The sequence below is a fragment of the Caretta caretta genome, chromosome 2 (assembly GCF_965140235.1).
Source record: "Caretta caretta isolate rCarCar2 chromosome 2, rCarCar1.hap1, whole genome shotgun sequence".
Lineage (NCBI taxonomy): Eukaryota > Metazoa > Chordata > Testudines > Cheloniidae > Caretta > Caretta caretta.
Window position 1 is genome coordinate 155077624 of NC_134207.1, and position 19126 is coordinate 155096749.

Below are 19126 nucleotides of genomic sequence, written 5' to 3' on the forward strand. Positions count from 1 at the left end.
GTTTGGTGCTTCAGTATAGCAAAGTTCCTCCAGAGGTAAGAAGCAGGATTGAAGACAAAATGGAGATGATGCAGCTGAGCTTTTGCCATGTGGCTTGTTCTTCCTTTGTTCCAAACACAACCTACCCAGCATATGGCATAGAAAAACCTTAGAGTTCTGTCCATATACATGTCCCTGCATGCCTTGCTGAGTCACAAGGTGTACCTGCCTTCTCTCAATGGGTCAATTATATAGCTGATGGTCCTTAATGGGCCATCCATCAGGCTAGGCAGTGCTGATGCCAAATTTTCTGGGGTGTCACCCAGAAGCATACCACAAGTTTGAAACACAGATAGTCTAAAGCCAATACTTATAACTTTAAATACAAAGGTTTCAGAGGAACAGCCGTGTTAGTCTGTATTCGCAAAAAGAAAAGGAGTACTTGTGGCACCTTAGAGACTAACCAATTTATTTGAGCATGAGCTTTCGTGAGCTACAGCTCACTTCATCAGCTGTAGCTCACGAAAGCTCATGCTCAAATAAATTGGTTAGTCTCTAAGGTGCCACAAGTACTCCTTTTCTTTTTAAATACAAAATGATACATGCATACAGATAGCACAATTATAACCAGCAAATCATAATCTTTTGATAGGCATCCTACTTGATCTCCTTTGTACAAGATTTGGTGCAATTATAGGACCTTGGTTGCAACAATGATTTATATGGTCATAGTTCACGTCAGTAACATCACAGAGGTCTGGGAGGGAGTTAGGGTGCAGGAGGAGGTCCTGACCTGGGGCTGGAGGTTGGGGTGCATGGTCTGGGAAGGAGTCAGGATGTGGGTTCCGACTTGGGGCAGAGGTTCCCAGCCAATGGGAGCTGCGGAGCCGGTGCTTGGGGTAGGGGCAGCATGCGGAGTTTCCCTGATTGCCCCTGCATGTAAGGGCTGGACACGCTGGCTGCTCCGGGGAGCCGCATGGAGCTATGGCAGGCAGGGAGCCTGCCTTAGCCCCACTGTGGCGCCGACTGGAATGTTAACGGCCTGGTCAGCATCTGCCAGGGTCCCTTTTCGGCCGAGCATGCTGGTCGAAAACCAGACGCCTGGCAACCCTACGCCCTGTCCTGCAGCCGGCCAGTACACTCTGTGACTCCGGCCTGTTGGCGAGAGGCCCAAGAGGGATGGACGAAAGCAGGGCTTGGCCATGTACTGAAAAACCACACTGGGGCTTTAAGAATGGCTTATGTGACGCTGCCTTTTATTTGCCATCTGGGTTCTGAAGCCCCAGAGAAACATGGCGGCCGAGATCTCGCTGCCCCGTCCATTCGCCTCCGCTGTGAAGAGGGCAGGCGCAGACCCACGCGGCCCGGCCCCGGGGATATGAGGGGGGCTTTGCCGCCCTTCCCCTTCGAGCCGGGCACGCGGAGAGTCTCGCGCCGCAGCGTGACCCCGGCAGAGGGTGCCGCAGGGAGGGCAGAGCGCGCACCCGTCCCGGCCCGGGACTCTCCCTCTGTGACTGTGGTGTGCGCGCATCCCGGGCCGGTGGCTGCGTTGAAGGGGCACGTCCAACTCGGCAAAGAGAAGCCGCGTGGCTGTGACGCAGGCGTTCCCCTGAGAAGAAACTGCATGTACAGGAAAAGCAGGACTTGTGGCACCTTCCAGACTAAGCAGTTTAAATGCTCAAATAAAGTGGTTAGCCTCCAGGGTGCCACAAGTCCTCCTTTTCTTTTTGCGGAGACGGGCGGACACGGCTGCTGCTCTGAAACCTGGATTTACAGGTTCCGACATCAGTTTGGCGGGAATCCTCCAGAACCAGCGAAGGGGCTCCGGCACCGCCTTCCGCCTGCTGGGCGCCTTCCCGCCTCCCTTTCGGGCGCCGTTCGCCAGAGGGTTGTTTCCCCGCAGCATCCCGGCGTCGGCCGCGACGCTCCGGGAAGTCCGTGGGAGGGACGCGGCCGCTTGCCACCGGGCTGGCAGCGAGCGGCGCGGCCCCAGAGACGCCCGCGGATCTCTCGGCTTTAGGGCGCCGCCCAGACCTGAGCGGGCGGCCGCTCTTCCCTCCCAGCTCCTCTCTATGGTCGCAGGTCCCAGTTCCCGCCGCCCACTCCCGTTCGTCACGTGGGCAGCGGTTTCCGGCGGGGACTCGCCGTGGCTGGAGCCGGGAGGTGGCGGACGCTCGCCGCGTGGGTCGGTGAGTGCGGTCCGCGTGGGGCCCCCTGCGCCCCCCACTCCGGGGGGCCCCGCGCATCAGCCCCGCCCCCTCCCGCCGGTCGCTTTCGGGGAAACCGGGGATTCGCGCCCCCCCCCCCCCCCGCTGCCGGGGGCGGTTACACGGCCTCGGGCTCAGCCCCCGCCGCTCGCTGCGGGCCGGGGGTCCCGCTCCCCTCCCCCGCTCCCCAGCGGAGCCCCGCAGAGCGGGGCGGGCGTGACACCTGGGGACGCTGCCGCGGGGCCAGGGCGGATTCAGCCCCCCCAGCGCCCCGCTGCAGAGGCGGGGCAGGGCACCCCCCGGGGGCTGCTTTGAATCGCTGACAGCGAGACCCGCGGGCGCGAGAGCAGCCCCTGCCGGGCACCCGCCTCTGGGCGTGCCGGGGCGCGGTGTGAACCCGTCTCCTGCCGGCTGAGGGGTCCCCACTGATGCTCCCCGAGGCGCTGATCCTGGGAGCTGCCCTGGGCGGAGGCGGCTGCTGCCCGCCCCCGGGAAGCTGGCAGGGTTGGGGCTCAGCTTTGGCGCTACCAGCAAGTAAGAATAACAATAAAAGCCCGTCTCGCAGCGAGCCTAGCTGTGCTCCGTTTCTGAGCTCTGACGCAGCGGCAGCAATAACTCAGCAGTAACTAACTGTCTGATAACTAAAAAAGAAAAGGTGGGGTGGAGAGGAGGCAGCACATGGAGCAAGGAGCTGGAGGTCCCCGCTTCCCATGAGCCGGGTAGGGAGCCTGCCCCCAGCCCTGCCACCTTCCCCACCCCCTGGGCCGCGACCCTCCTCGATCACCCACGGCACCCCGCCAGGCCGCACCCCTCCTCTCCAAGCACCCACTGTGCCCCCCAAGCCACTCCCCTCCCCCATCCCAAGTTTTATTCAGGGGTATATAGTAAAAGTCATGGACAGGTCATGGGCTGGGAATTTTTCTTTTGTGCCCATGACCTGTCCATGACTTTTACTAAAAATACCCATGACTAAAACATTGCCTCAATTATCAGCTATATAAGGTTTGGCCAGATAGAGGCCCTGAGACTACCTGTTGTCCTAGGCTTGTTGCAAATGGTTGAGTTGAAAACAGAAATTTCTACACTTCCTGTCCTGCTGCTCAGAAAACTGCATCAGCAGAAGTGGATTTGACCAGCTCTTACCGTTACTTCTGCAGCAGGGGTACGAGAGCTCACCTTTTCATTGGATAAACTTTCTTCTGATAAGTTTATGCCAGTAGCATACACTTTTCTCAAATTATATATATAACTCAAAAACTTTTTAATGCACAGTTAAAAATCACAATTGGCCAGGTTACACGCTGTGGAAGCTTTTCTTTTGTGATTTTTAACTTGCAACGTTAATGTTGCATTCCTATACATTTAATTGCCTAGCTTTCTTTTAAAAGTAGGTGTGGGAATGACCCCTACGTATATGCGCTTCCTTGTGGTATAGATACATTTCAGGTAAACTGTGTGCGTATCAGCTGGGCATGCCTTTAACTACACGAGTAACAGGTATGCACGTCAAAGACCACATAGTTTATTAAAATAAATTTTTTAGTCTCTAAGGTGCCACAAGTACTCCTTTTCTTTTTACAGTTTATTGGGGATTCTTTTATGGTGTTCTTCACACAACGCACAGTCAACCTGTGGAGCTCCTTGCCGGAGGACGTGGTGAAGGCCAAGACTAATAACAGGGTTCAAAAAAGAACTAGATCAGTTCATGGAGGTTAGGTCCATCAGTGGCTATTAGCCAGGATGGACAGGGATGGTGTCCCTAGCCTCTGTTTGTCAGAAGCTGGGACTGGGCAACAGGGGATGGATCACTTGATGATTACCTGTTCTGTTCGTTCCCTCTGGGGTACCTGGCATTGACCAATGTCGGAAGACAGGATACTGGGGTAGATGGACCTTTGGTCTGACCCAGTATGGCTGTTCTTATGGTCTTACGTATTCACAAGAACTGCGCTCCAGTTAGGGTGGAGAGATCCCAAGATGTGCTTGAGGACCTGCTCTCCACACAAAAATTTGAAGTTTCTGTCCTGCTTGGAGAATCCAGTGTATTGCTCCCTCTTGAAATCTGACTTATTTAATCTCTCCCCACTTAAAAAAAAAAAAATGTAAAAACTTATTTTTTCAGAAATATGTAAAAACTTATTATTTAAGTTACTACCACAGTTGCTGTAGTGTTTTTGTTTGTTTACTCACCTTGTTTATGAATTTTTTGAGGCTGGGATGTTCTTTTTATTAGTTAATGAGAATTGTTTTGATGGTGGTGGCACTTTTGCAATGGAGCAGTCGGGGCGGAGCTTTGTGAATAAAATTATTATTTGGGGATGCAAAGTCTGAATTGTGAGTGTTATATAGTGATTAACTAGCTTTCTTTTAAAAACCAACTGAGGAGTTGAGGGGAGTAGAATGAGTTTGGGTGCCCGGCCATTTGAAAGGAGGGTTCAGGTTAGGAGGCAGCACTAAGGCAAACAGTTGTCTCCACATTTTGGAAAAAATTGCTCATTTAAATAGCTGTAATTGTGCTGCTTACAATGTAACATTTTCTTTTGCTGTGTATGCTCAATCTTGCATTTTTATACAGTAGAATCTCAGTTACAAATACCTTGGGAATGAAGGTTCTTTGTAACTCTGCACAAAATGTTATGGTTGTTCTTTCAAAAGTTTACAACTGAACGTTGTCTTAATACAGCTTTAAAACTTTATTATGCAGAAGAAAAATGCTGGTTTCCCTTTACTTTTTTAGTAGTTTACATTTAACATAGTACTGTACTGTATTTCCTTTTTTTTGTTTGTTTGTGTCTTTGCTGCTGCCTGATTGGATACTTCTAGTTCCAAATGAGGTGTGTGGTTGACGGGTCTGTTCATAACTCTGGTGTTTGTAATTCTGAGCTTCTACTGTAATTTTATTTTGGAGGAATTTTTTTCATTTAATAGAGCACCTGTTCATTGAAAACTGTCAATTTCGCAGTTAATCTGTTTCTGAGTTACATTTTTTGTGGGTGTGTCATAACCATACAGCTAAGGGTAGCCTAGAATTCCTCCTTACCTGTAAGGGGTTAAGAAGTTCAAATAACCTGGTTGGCACCTGACCAAAGGGACCAATGGGGAAAGAAGATGCTTTCAAATCTTGGGGGCAGGAAAGGGGGAATTTGGAGGCTTTGTTGGTGTGCTCTCTGGGGAAAGCAGAGAGGCATCAGGTCAAAAAAAACCTCCTTCTCCTATAAACCATCCTGTACAAGTCTCTGATATTACACAGAGAGTAAGTAAATAAAGCAAGGCGCGTTAGATTACCTTTTGTTTTCAGCTTGTGAATTTTCCCTTTGCTAGAGGGAGGTTTATCCCGGATTTTTTGTAACTTTAAAGTTTTGCCTACAGGGGAATCCACTGTGTTTTGAATCTGTAAATACTGTAAAGTATTTACCATCCTGATTTTACAGAGGTGATTCTTTTACCTTTTCTTTAAATAAAACCCTACTTTTAAGAACCTGACTGATTTTCCCATTGTTCCAAGACCCAGGGATATGGGTCTTTGATCATTTTGTAACCGATTGGTTAGGATATTATTCTCAAGCCTCCCCAGGAAAGGGGGTGTAAGGGTTTGGGGGGATTGCTGGGGGAAGAGGAACTCCAAGTGGTCCTTTTCCCTGGTTCTTTGTTAAATCACTTGGTGGTGGTGGCAGCATTACTTAAACCCAAGGTACAAGGGAGAATTTGTGCCTGGGGAGTTTTTAACCTAAGCTGGTAGAAATAAGCTTAGGGGGTCTTTCATGCGTGTCCTCACGTCTGTACCTTAGAGTTCAGGGTGCGAGGGAAGACAGTTAGCATTTTTCTTCAGTGCAAAGTATATATTTTATACCCATCCTCCACTCTCCTTCAGAAGTAACTTAATGGATTGTCCTCAAACTTAATCACCTCTAGGATGGAGAACAAGCATAATATATTTCATTCCAAAGGATGATTTAAAAAAAAAAATTGTTGGTGAGTAAAAACAAGCTGTTCTAACAAGAAAAATTTGCACCATAACAGCAGTTGCAATCAGTTACTGCTATATGGTTTGTGATTACATAATAGAAATTATATTGGAATGCATTTATGCATGCCCAGAGGCACATAAAGATGAGCTGAAAATCAAAAGCTTGTAAGATCTTAGAGCAGGGATCGGCAACCTTTGTCATGTGGCCCACCAGGGTAAGCCCCCTGGTGGGCTGGGCCGGTTTGTTTACTTGCCAGGTCCGCAGGTTCAGCCGATTGCAGCTCCCACTGGCCATGGTTCCTTGCTCCAGGCCAATGGGGGCTGCGGGAAGCGGCATGGGCCGAGGGATGTGCTGGCTGCTGCTTCCCACAGCCCCCATTGGCCTGTGGGAGCTGCGATTGTCCGAACCTGTGGACACGGCAGATAAACAAACTGGCCTGGCCCGCCTGGGGGCTATCCTGGCGGGCCGCGTGCCAAAGGTTGCCGATCTCTGTCTTAGAAGCAATATGGGTATAGATGCTACCTGTTTAATTTGGGACCAAAATGTAAGTTTTGTAAAACCGTTTAACGTGAATAGATTATTTTTTATTGAAACAGGATTTGTATTTCAATATTCTCATGTATTGCTGTGAACTCATACACAGCATTGAGCTAGTACATGAGAATTGAAAGTCACAAACTAAAATGTAGCTTCTAAGTCTCGTGTTAACTGTCCAAAAGAAGTGAAATCTGTCAAGTGAATTGGATTTAAAATTTTCATTTTTAATTATTCTGTGTGGATGTGCTATTACTAACACAGGCAAGGGGTTTAAGAAAGATTGCCCTGACAGTATACATATAAAACATAAAGTTGCAGACTTTACTTTCTCTTCTGGCAAGAAAATATGCCTTCCGTAAACAGAGTTACAAGTGATGAATTTTGTTAGAAGTTTCTATATTTGGTCAGCAGTATCCCAGTTTTCTTTAATTAAAAAAAAAATCCCTTTGGGTTTGTTAGTTTAATGGTGAATTTTGTGTTTCTGTGTGTATCAAGTTTCCCCAAAATCAATATAAATATGGAAAATTTATGGTGGCTGGGATTTTGCTTGTTCTGGCAGATACCACAACATTTAGCGTAATAATTTCTCAGGTTCTTAAGGTAGTGGTTGTCAAATACAGGACTAATTCTATACATTTAACTACAGTATTATGCATTTTCTGATTTTATAATCTTAAAAACAAAACTTAAAAACTAAAGAAAAAATAATTCTGAATTTCTACATTGTAGGTTAACATCTCAAATTGAATGTAAGATTAGTAGAAAATCTTTACTAGAATATTTGATTTGATTACTAAACATTTGAGTACTTTTTTGGCAAGGTCCAGTTATTTTTATGAAACCACTTAATGAACCCTGATATTTATATATTTTTATTTCAGAAACTGAATATTATACTGGTATGACGTCTGGGATTTGCTATAGTATAATTATTGCTAAAGTGAGTCTTGGACTAGTGCAAAAAAACTGTGCTAAACTAACAATCCAGTGAAAGTTTTATGAACTGATCCCTTTGAACTGCCAGCATTAAGACATGAATACTACATACCACTGAATTTTGGAGGCACTCAGATTTCGAATAGTATAAATCCATTATTTTTATCCCAGGAAGGCTGAGAGTTATTGGCCCTTAAAATCATATAATGACATCTTGCTTTTTATTTTTCTGCTTGAATCCTGACATGATTTTAACTGCCACTATCAGGACCCATTACAGCCAGACATCAGTGCTTCATACAATCAGAAATCTTAGAAACAACTTTCATCTGGTATAGAGTATTAATCTATTGGGTTGTGATATCAGCTGCTAAAATTCTGTTAGTCCTAAAGTGGAAGTATGGTGCAGTACACAAGATTATCAGAATGTAGGATCCTTAAGGTGCAGTGTTTTGTGATTTGATAAAGCTAGAAGCAGTGTGTCAGTACAAATACGTTAAAGCTTTGATTCTGAACTAGAAAGTGTCTCTAAAAATGGCATCATGGGGTTTCATTTTTTCTCACTGTGTACTTAGGTTAGGAAAATTTATGAGCATTTTATCTGTGCTGGTGCATCTGCATGGCTGCTAGTGACAGTACAAACTATAACATAGGCAGGGCACAGACAGGATTTTTACCACCACATTACCTACACCCTGTCTATCACTACAGCTTCTGCTGTTGGTAGCAATGGTGCAAAAATGTTTATACGCTTTCCTAGAGGAAAGCCAATATGCCTTGACTTTTCAGTCTTTTTATGTTTATTTTATTTATTTTCTCCTAATTACCATTGCTGCAAACTTAACCTGTGGTTTGAGAGTCAAGCAGCCAGGTTCTTTCCTTTTCACTCATTGCGTCAGCAATGAAAGTTTTGTAGGTCAGATTAGGGCCTCAATTACACTTGTGCAATCTGTTTGTCTTATTTGTGTTGTTAGATGTGCAGCTGGTTGGGATTTTCTGACTGATGCACAAATGGAATAGAACCCTGCTCTAGGAGCTGCATTGGCTTTGCAGTGCTAACATGAGTAAAAAGTCGTAAAAAATGTGCTGTTTGTTGGGAAAGAAAAGCAGATTTCATTCTGAATGCAGGTAGGGAGCAGTTATATTGCTTAAGAAGGTGCCCTTCTTTGTAAGTCTTTTTCAGATCTGAGCCATACTTTAAGGAGCAATAAACTATTCCAGAAGCCAGTTCTTGAGAAGAATAGACATGGTTTTACCGTAGTTATTTGATTGCCCGTTGTTTAATTAACTATTTGAACGTCTCTCTACAGAGCTTCAAAATGACTAAAAAGAGGAAACACCAAGAGGATTTCCAAAAGGTGAAGCTAAAAGTTGGAAAAAAGAAGCCTAGACTAGAAAATGCAACTGATACAAACTTCAAAACGAAGGCCATACATCTTCCTGAACAGCTTAAAGAGGATGGAATACTTCCCACGAACAATAGAAAACTTAACATAAAGGTATGGTAAGGTAAAAGTTTCAGCAGTGATTTGACAATTTATTATGTTTTTTAACAAAGGTTGTGTTTGAGCACTGTCCCACTGACCTTGACCAAATGCTGGACTATGGATACTTGTGAAGTTTAGATAGTGGCTTGGGTCTTTGGATGAGCTAATAACCTAAGGCAGAGATTTTAAAAAATAGGAGCCGGAAGTTAAATATTGTTTAGGAAGCTTTAACTCAAGACACCTATTTTTTAAAATCTTGGTGTTATATCATTAGTTTTTCATTAGTTTGTCCAGAGGCAGAAGATTTCAAAAATAAACTCCTAAAGCCATATTTAACTTTAGGTTCCTGTTTTTCTTCATTTTTCATCTGCGTGCTATCCCCTCTCTAAGTCCATCTGTTGCAACCTGAAAGGAACTGCACCTTCATGATCTATCAAAGGCATCTGTTTTTGGCTCCTGGCTCTTCAGAGGTCACCTCTCTTGGGTAGGGATCTGTCTCTATCTCTTGACAGGGGTTTTTCCAGGCTGTAGTGTTTCCCGCCTACACTGTGATAGCCCTAATAAGCCAGACCACCTAAGCAGGCTTTCTCTGCACATTGCTTTCTCTCCAAAGGCTACGAACAGCTGTAATTGCCAGCAGTACAGGGTACCACACAGGTCTTTCTAAGCAAATACATTTGCTCTTAATGTGAAGGCATTACAGAGAAAGCATTAAAAACAATAAAAGAACCTACACATCTGCTAAAAAGCTTACCAGAGGTGACCCCAACTCCAACCTGGGGTTCTGGTAGGTGTCAGTCCTTCGAAACACATAACTGGATTTTCCCCTGGGGTTACAAGTTCATAACTGTCTCAGATTCAGAACCAGAACTATTATGAGTATTCAGTCTTTCCTTTATATAGCTTAGGCTCATGATCTTGGTCTCATGTAACAGGTGATCAGCAGGCAATGGCCACTCTTCAGGGCAATAACTTCATAAGACTGTGTTTTTGCATAACTGGACATAGGGACTGATGGTGCAAAAATGTATTTGCATTGACCTCCCCTTAGATCAGTGGTGGGCAACCTGTGGGGTGCATGCGGCCCATCAGGGTAATCCACTGGCGGGCCGTGAGACAGTTTGTTTACATTGACAGTCCACAGGCATGGCCACCCGCAGCTCCCAGTGGCCGTGGTTCACTGTTCCTGGCCAATGGGAGCTGCGGGTGGCCGTGCCTGTGGACAGTCAATGTAAACAAACTGTCTTGCGGCTCGCCAGCGGATTACCCTGATGGGCCGCAGGTTGCCCACCACTGCCTTAAATAGTCCTCAGGTCCTCATTGACCTGCCCTTAGCTAATCCCCAGGAACACCAGTTAATACTTTTTGTTCCAAAAGTCCATTCTTGTCTGACACATTGTTCAATATAGTCCTTTTAATCAATACAGTCCAGCTCTCACATCTGTCACCTTTTCCCCTTCTAGAGGTTGCATACAATTTGAGCCACAATAATTCGTAAATGATTCTTTTAATATATTGGACTCCAAAGATACTTAAATTTAATTCAGTACGTTCTCCAAAGTACAGCAATTTTCTGCAATATATCTGTCACACCACCTTCCTTTCCTTGACTCTAGCTCTCCCACTGGAGGAGATGAGGGGCCACCTTCAAAGAAGTAAGTCTGCTATGGGTAACTTAAAAGCAGCTGTGCAGTCATAGCTGGCGTACTCCAGCTCTACTCCGCAGGTAGAAGTGGGTAAGAGAGAGTCTTGCTTGCTCTTATTAATTCAGGAGGCACACAGATGTTATGATTATGAAGGTCATGTAAGTACCTAGATAGCAAACCATGAAATTATTGCATACTTCCTGTAATTAGGAAGGTAGGAGACTTGTTGGCTGTTATGCTCTAAAAGAAAGCATTTTTGGATCTGAAATTATTAAGCTCTTGATATAGTCCATTAAAACAGTTTCTATACCTATTAAGTCTTTTAACAGATTAATAGTAGAAAATGGGTCAGTTTAAAGTTTTTGAAGGAATAACTAGTAAATGTGTCTCTCTTCTTGTAGGATCTGCTTTCACAGATGCATCACTATAGTGCCGGAGTTAAGCAAAGTGCTCTTCTTGGGCTCAAAGAACTGCTGTCCCAGTATCCATTTATAATTGATGCACACCTTTCAAATATACTAAGTGAGGTGGCAGCTGTATTTACAGACAAGGACTCTGGTGTCAGAGTAGCAGCAATCCGGCTCCTTCAGTTCTTGGCTCCAAAAATCCGAGCCGAGCAGATTGCTCCATTTTTTCCTTTGGTAAGTGCCCACCTCTCCAGTGCCATGACTCATATCAGTGAAGGAATTCAGGAGGATTCTTTAAAGGTCTTGGACATCTTGTTGGAAGAGTACCCAGTCCTCCTTACTAATCGCTGTAGTATATTGCTGAAGAATTTTGTAGAGCTTATTTCTCACCAGCAGTTGTCAAAAAACCTGAAAAGTAGAGAGAAAATATCCTGGATGCTGTCTGTTAACCCTAACCGCAGAGTAACTTCACAGCAATGGAGGCTGAATGTACTGATCAGATTCAAGAAGTTTCTCCAAGCATTGGTAGATGGTTCCAGTGGATCAGAAGAAGATGAAGAGATCCAGGAGCAAAAGGAGAACTCCCAGTTCATGAGGAACTCAGTATGTATAAGCTGGAAGGAGCATGCCGGTAATCAGCAGCACATCCAGCTATATGAAAATGGTGGGTCACAACCAAGGATCAATTCAGCATTCAGACTAAGGTGAGAAAAATGTTACTTGTCTGATAGTTTCATTGAGTCAATTCTATATTTACAACTAAGCTAATGTGAAACTGTTGTATGTTGTTGCTGCTGAGCCACAGGTGTTCATTTTTGTTCTAGGACTCTAGCGAGATTTATATTAGATCATTCAGTGAGATGGGTTATTTTACCACAACAATTTGATCAGGTTATGGAATATGAAAATATAGAAGTATTGAGCCATTGATAACCATACTCTATGTCCATTATGACTCTCTCAGTGCTGTTTTTCATTAACCACAAATAAAATGGTCATTTATACCACTTGTTACAAATTTTCAGTACAGGCCATCCTTCCATTACATCTTCCATGCAGATGGAACACCAGAGCATTATTTTTTACTGCGTATAAATGGAGAGTGTGAAGGCAAATCCCTTTTTAGTAGTAGAAGTTAAGTGTACTGGCCCAGAGAGCGTCTCATGCTTTAATGATGTGCATATTCTAATGTGATGTAGACACATTAACTTCAGGCCATGTGATCAGCACTCTTTTTTAACTGAGGAATTTTGAAGGCTCAAAAAGTTAACCTGTCTTGACTGTAACTTTGATATCTTTTCTCCAACCTACAGTTTCTTTGCCTGAACATAAAATCTTTCATACTATCCATTTTATAAATACTGTCTGGCTGTCTGAGGTGTACAACTATGTGGCTATTTGGTATAATCACACAGGTCACTTATTTTGAGGTCACACACAGAATTGTCAGTGCGCACATGCTTTTCATCAAATTACCAATTTTCTAGATCAGTTCACTTATAGATAAAATGTGACTTCTTGAAATATGATTCCTTTAACTGACAAAAATTAGTGATGAAAGTGAAAAATAACTTTTTTAATGTATGCTTACTAACAAGAAATAGAAATAATTAACAGAATAGATACTGAGAAATGGACTTAATTTTACATTTATGAAAAAACCCAATTGTATATTTCTAGTCCTCTTCCCTAGTGACCCTCCCTACAATAGACAAAAAGCCTTGCCCCACTTTGTTCGTGCAGTGCCTGTAAGACAGTTTGCATCCACACACAAATGTCATCCTTGGCATTTTATATTCATTGTAGCATTCATAGAATGAACTGCCTGAGAACAGTAGTACTACCTACCTCTTAGGTAGCACCTTTCATCCATAGATCTCAAAGCAGTTTACAAAGGAGACACGTAGCATTATCCCCATCTTATGGAGTTGGGAAACTAAAGCACAGAGCTGAAGTAACTTGCCCAAAGTCATGTAACAGGCCAGTGACAGAGCTGGGAATAGACCCCAGGTCTCCTGAGTTCCAGTCCAGTGCTCTATCTACTGTATATCTGATTGAACTACAGGAGGGTATAATGTGTCTTTCCCCTGTGCAAATTCAAAGGCAAAGCTATTAGCTGGTCTTCCCATCTCCACTGCCACGTTTTACCTGTCAGTGACTGTTCTGTGCTTCCTGCCATGGGGGCAGATCAACAGGAAGCACCTTATTTGCAATGAGTACTGGGAATTATATGAAGTTAACAATAGTGTGCAGTTGATTGCCAGTATCCGCTTCTGTAAGCTAGCAAGTAAAAGAGTTCAACAATCTTCTTGATTTCCAATAAAATCTGCTCCACTGAAAACTTTGATTGAGTTGTAAGCTGGGCTGAGCCAGTGAAAAAGCCCTGCTTGGATAATGGAGTGCAAGTCAATTCACATGGAGTCAGAACTAGCAGGTTTACTCCAAGATGTGTCAGAGGCTTGCCAAATTGTGCACTGAATGCTGTCCATGCAATGTGAGAGCTGAAGATGCATCATAACAAAGACTGAGAAGATACCTGAACATGTGGTGCCAGCTGAATTAGCTGCCCTTTCTGTGAGAAGCTGGATTTCAGTAAGGAATCCAGAGAGCCGCTGATGTGAGCGAGCATGAGGAAGAGCCAGCAGATTACCAAGAGGAGATGTTACCAGAATCTAAAGGATGGCTGGCATAGGAAGGTGATGGCAGCAAAGTCAAGTTATTGGGAAAAGAAGGGCCCTCCTCAAAAGGTATTGAGATGTATTTCATTTGATCACATTTGGTGGTTGTTTTACTATGTGCACTGGGGGATTGGGGGGACCTGGGCAGTGAGATAAATAGGACCAGTCCATCTTGTCTTACTGGCTACAGCCATGATTGCTAAGAGTGTAAGTTACCAACAATCAGGGTAGAAGTAGTCTGGTGCTGGAGATCGAAAATAGATGACTAGATAGTCGTTCTCAACCCGGGGTCCTGGGCCCCCTGGGGGGCTGTGAGAAGGTTTCTGGGGGTCCTCCAGGCAGGGCCAGTGTTACAGTCACTGGGGCCCAGGGCAGAAAGCAAAAGCCCCACCATGCAGGGCTGAAGCCTTGGGCCCTACCACCTGGGCTGAAACCAAAGCCTGAGCAACTTAGTTTCGCGGGGCCCCCTGTGGTGTGGGGCTGCAGGCAGTTGCCCTGCTTGCTAATCCATAATGCTGGCCCTGGCTTTTATATGCAGAAAAACAGTTGTGGCACAGGTGGGTTAGGGAGTTTTTATAGCATTTGGCGGGCGGTGGGGGGGCCTCAGAAAGAAAAAGGCTGAGAACTCCTGGACTCAAGCATAGAGCCCTTCTCCCTGACCACTTTTTCCTGCCCAAAATATCACATTAACCTGGAGGCTCTTAATCCTGTCATCCCCAATTCCATCTCTTTTAGCTCTGCAGTCAGTTCTCGGGGCTTGTCCACACTTACTGGAGGATCGATGCTGCGGCGATTGATGTATCCATGGTCGATTTTAGCGGGTCTTCAGTAGACCAGCTAAATCGACCGTCAATCGCTCTCCCGTCGACTCCTGTACTCCACCTGATCGAGACGAGTAAGGGGAGTCTCCTGTCGATGTCATGTAGTGTGGACCCCATGGAAAGTAGATCCAAGCTATGTCAATTTGATTTACACTATTCACGTAACTCAAATTGCATAGCTTAGGTAGACTTTTCCCTTTAGTATAGACAAAGCCTCAGCCTCTGCTACTACTGTTGCTGCCAGGAAAGAAGTAACTTCTAATGGGAGGGAAGAGAAATGCCTGGGATTCCCGTGGCTCCTACTCTTCATGGACAGTCTCAAAATGGCCAACATAAATGTTTAACACACAAACAATATTAACGTCCTCCTGAAAGCTACATCTTTTTATTGCACTAAATCTTACAGGCAAGGTCAGTGGTCCAAGATGTTACTCATTGATATAATACTTTTATTACCCATGAGAGGAATCGGTGCAGATAGTGCAAATAAATTTATCATGTATTTTAATCTTTTGCTGCTCTGACAGCGGGGGACAGCAAAATCTCTCAGTTGGCTACACTTCTAGCTTTCTGACAGCTTTCTTATCAAAGCAGTCGCTGTCCTGGACATAAAAAACAATAACTTGCACACAGGGTGGAGAGGGGGGTGAGATATTAATTGCTGCCGTGTCTGGTACAGTCTGCTATTTTTATTTAAACAAAACAAAACCTCACTTGCCACCAAACTGAGTACCATACATACCCCATAACTGGAGTATTAGCTTTTGAAATAACTTATAATAGGCCCATGTTTGTTCCCTATCTCTTCCTCCCAAGTGCTCCAGGCAAGAATTAAGCTTTTTACCTTTAAAAAAAAAAGTAATGCATACCTTGTCTTAGTGATCACTGAGTATTAATATTGCAGATGGGCTCTGTGAAGTCTTATCTGCATACTGTTTAGCTTCATTCCAAAATGAGAATATTTGAACAGTTCAAAGCCATAATTTAATGTTCAAATTTGCCTTTTTCTGATTCTTCACTAGGTTTTGCTGATACTTATGAAGTTGTAGTTGCAATGGATGAGGAATTGATTGAAATATCTCCTCTGCGAAGATTCCACTTTGTCCCACCAAATTCATTTTTTAGGAGGTCAAGAGCAGAGAAATGAAATCCCCTGACATCTTGAAGAAAGCGATGTCGCGGGGTGGGATCTTCTTTGAACTACAGTTGGAGCTAAAGAGGAAAAATAAGCTGCAGCTGATTCAGGAGGAGGAGAGAAGGAAGCTGCAGAGGAAGTTGAAGGAGACTAGATTGCAGGAGAAGACTGAGACGGACCAGGCAAGAGAATAAATGGAGTATTAGATGTACATCAGGTGGATGAAGATGGAAAGCTAAACTCAACTCATTTGCCAAATCATTAGGGCTTCTGTACTGCCATTGGCAATGCTCCCCAAGGAGAGGCATACATATCAGCCTGATGTTGGTTTCAAACAGCCTTATACAAGTGACTTGTCTCTTTTGGCATTTGCAAATGGCCCCCTCTTGCCCTGTGTCTCCACTAGACTCCCTTTACCCTCCCTCTGCTAGGCTTTCATCGTCCTGTTGCTGCTCTGATGACACTGATCAGTATTATGCGCATCTATAGAATCTTTTTTCCTTGAGCTCCATCTTAATTTTTTGTTTTATTAGAATCTGTCTTATTTATTAATTAAATAGTCTACATTCTATTAGAAATTATTTGAATGCCTAATAGTGACATAGGACAAATAGTAAATAGTGCTTTTACCACCCAGTCCCTTTGTATCCAAGTGTCCTATAATAACTACCTTGTACAAGGTAAACAAGATGAATTGTTACAGTAACAGTTTTTCCAGGCTACCTTAGCATTAAAATATATTGTAAGGACTATACATTAGCAAAGTGGTTAACAATTTCACTGACATGAAACACTCATAGCTCCCATATCCCTGTATAGCAAAGTATACTGCAATAGTCAAATGTCAACTTTACAGACTACCCTAATCTTTGCGCACTGTAGCTTTTGTTAGGTGTGGAGGTCTGTTTACACCTCTTTTGCCACTGAAGTTGCACATACTGGTTGAGCATATCCTGGATCTTACCAGTTTTTCTTTAAATGGCAGTTATGCTGGACTCTTGCCCACGAGTTTCAGCAGCTGAGTACAATATATCTTTCTGCTTTCACAGTTCAGTCCATCTTGCTTTCACAAATGTTGTGAAAAGTCAGGCTATTGAAATAAGTGGATGTATTCAGTCAGTGTTTTTATTACAGTTTAACAGGAACCTGGAGGAGCTTGCTTTCAGGTTTTTCAAGGGCACATTGATCTACCATTCAGTGCTTGGTGATGTGGTAATTAAAGCAATTTGTCTCCATAATGTGAGTAAAATTCAACAGACTACTGCAGGCTAGCCTTTGCAGAGAGATTGTAAAGTGTTATTTCTGACTGAGAAGTAAGTATTCCAGCCAATTATTGTCATTCTAGAATCCCAGCACAATGTAATCCCATCACTGCACAGTATCCATACCACAACCTTATCCTACTGTTTGGATAAGGCTCAGGTCGAGAAACTAGACAGACCTTAATGTGAGGTTGCTTGCCCTGGGACTTCTGTTGGAGTTCCTCTTGGTGTGCCACATGCTGTCATACATACTTTGCTCACTGACTGTAATCTAAAGGTCTGTAATCTAAAAGTAGAATAATAATGAATTCCACCCACCACTGTTTGACTCTCCTCCTCAGTGTGATCTTTCCATAACAGCCAAACATAGGACATTTATTCTAATATAAACTGGGACAACTCCTCTGAGGAGAAGTTCATGCCATCAGTGGTGATAATAAAATAGGAATATTGAAGATATGTCTGTGCTTAAACAGCTACAGCACTTCAGTGTAGACACTCACTACAGTGACGGGAGGGGTTCTCCTGTTGCTGAAGTTAATCCACCTCCCTGACAGGTGATAGCTAGGTCAATTGAAGATTCCATTGACCTTGTGCTGTCAACACCAGGGGTTAGGTCGGTATAGCTACATCTCTTGGGGGGTGGATTATTCACAACCGTGAGAGACAAAGCTGTGCCAATGTAAATTTCTGGTGTAGACTAGCTATGAGATACTTACACAAGATTCACGTATTGTAATTATGTTCTTATATGGACCCCACTACTAAGTTCTTTAAGCTCCCACGACCATTTTGGAAGTGTTCTGGGAATGGTAGATAGGTGCTTTTGTAGTTTCAAATGTCTTAGGAAACAAATGCAGTGTTTTAAGCAATGTTCTGTAGACATTAAATTGTGCAAATAAAAGTGGTGTAACCAGCTTTTTCATGTAATCTCTATCGCTGCAGTGGTTCACTCTCCTAGTTTACATGCACTCTAAGTTTCCTAGTTGCTAAGAAAGATCCTCTGGTGGTGCCTCTAATGCTTCTGCATATAATGTTCCTTAGAAATAAAAGGAAACTGATGTGGGTTGTTAATTTTACTCTTGTGGATGTAAGTGCTGTGGGAAGTGGCACTTGAAAGTCTGGGTGGGAGACTTCCAGGGAAAATAAAAGAGAAAAACCTAAAAAATATAATTTCCCTCTGCTGCCTTGGGTGGAAAAAAATGCATACAGGATATTTTGCCCTGAAAAATACCGCATCTCTTATGTAGCTGGTTGAGGGAAAAAACAAGCCACGGTAACGTGATCGCAAGCCTCATTGAATGTTGTATATCTATACCGGGGTTCTAAAGATTTTGACACATGCTTCATTTCCTCTTTCTTGGCTTCTTTCTCTGTCTGCTTCTCTCCTTGCTTGGTTATTTTTCACTGTTCTTTCTCCTCCCTCACTGTGCCCTTGCTGCTGAGTGGGAGTGTGCACTACTTCTGACCCCTTCTCTTCTTCCCTTTATGTCTCTTGCTGTCCTCCCCTCCCCGCAAGGGATCGTGCCTGGTAATACACAATTATTATGGAGCAGTAACTTTAAAAGATTTCAATCTGCTGTGCCTGTTTAGTATATGCCGTGGGTTGTACCATAGGCAAGCCTTCTCTGCAGAGTTTGGCTAATTGTAGAATTTTGAAATTACAAACGTGGCCAAGGCAAGTATTTTTTTTCAAACTATCATAAGTTATTTATCTTATTGGGTGCACTTTAGTTTATTGAGATTCTAGAGAGATTATTATAGTTATAGTGTTATTTCCATTTTTAACTATAGGGACTTTCACTGCAGCTGGAATGAAGTGAGCCCACTAATTATCAAGTCAAAGTAATGTACACAAGTTCAGATTTATAATGGGAGTTGCTTGTCAAGCGGGTTGAAAACCAGACTGATAATGGGATATGGTGTCCAAAATCATAGGATGAGGGCATTATTGCTCTCCAGAGAGTTCTCTTTCGGGGGGCAGATGAAACATGTTGCCTGTAATGTGTTTTTGTTAACCCATGAACCCTTTGAAAATATTTTCAAATCCTGGTTCTTCTGAG

At 43.8% G+C, this 19126-nt stretch overlaps 1 protein-coding gene and 1 long non-coding RNA gene across 5 annotated transcripts in view; both read left to right on the plus strand.

The window, feature by feature from the left end:
* The first annotated feature begins 1944 nt into the window (after positions 1-1944).
* Positions 1945-19126, plus strand: part of TEX10 (testis expressed 10) — a 121776-nt gene continuing 104594 nt past the window's right edge. For 2 of the 4 annotated variants that reach the window (XM_048839417.2, XM_075125507.1), the window contains exons 1-3: positions 1945-2168; positions 8938-9126; positions 11162-11871. In XM_048839417.2, the coding sequence (XP_048695374.2) occupies positions 2052-2168; positions 8938-9126; positions 11162-11871 (1016 nt within the window). In that variant the 5' untranslated portion in view covers positions 1945-2051. Of the gene's footprint in view, positions 2169-3229; positions 3349-8937; positions 9127-10730; positions 10770-11161; positions 11872-19126 lie in introns of those variants that run through there. The other 2 variants (XM_048839418.2, XM_048839419.2) reach the window with 2 other exon arrangements.
* LOC142071124 (uncharacterized) lies at positions 11878-17981 on the plus strand. The gene is made up of 2 exons (XR_012667112.1): positions 11878-13914; positions 15689-17981. It is a non-coding gene; the product is annotated as an uncharacterized LOC142071124 (long non-coding RNA).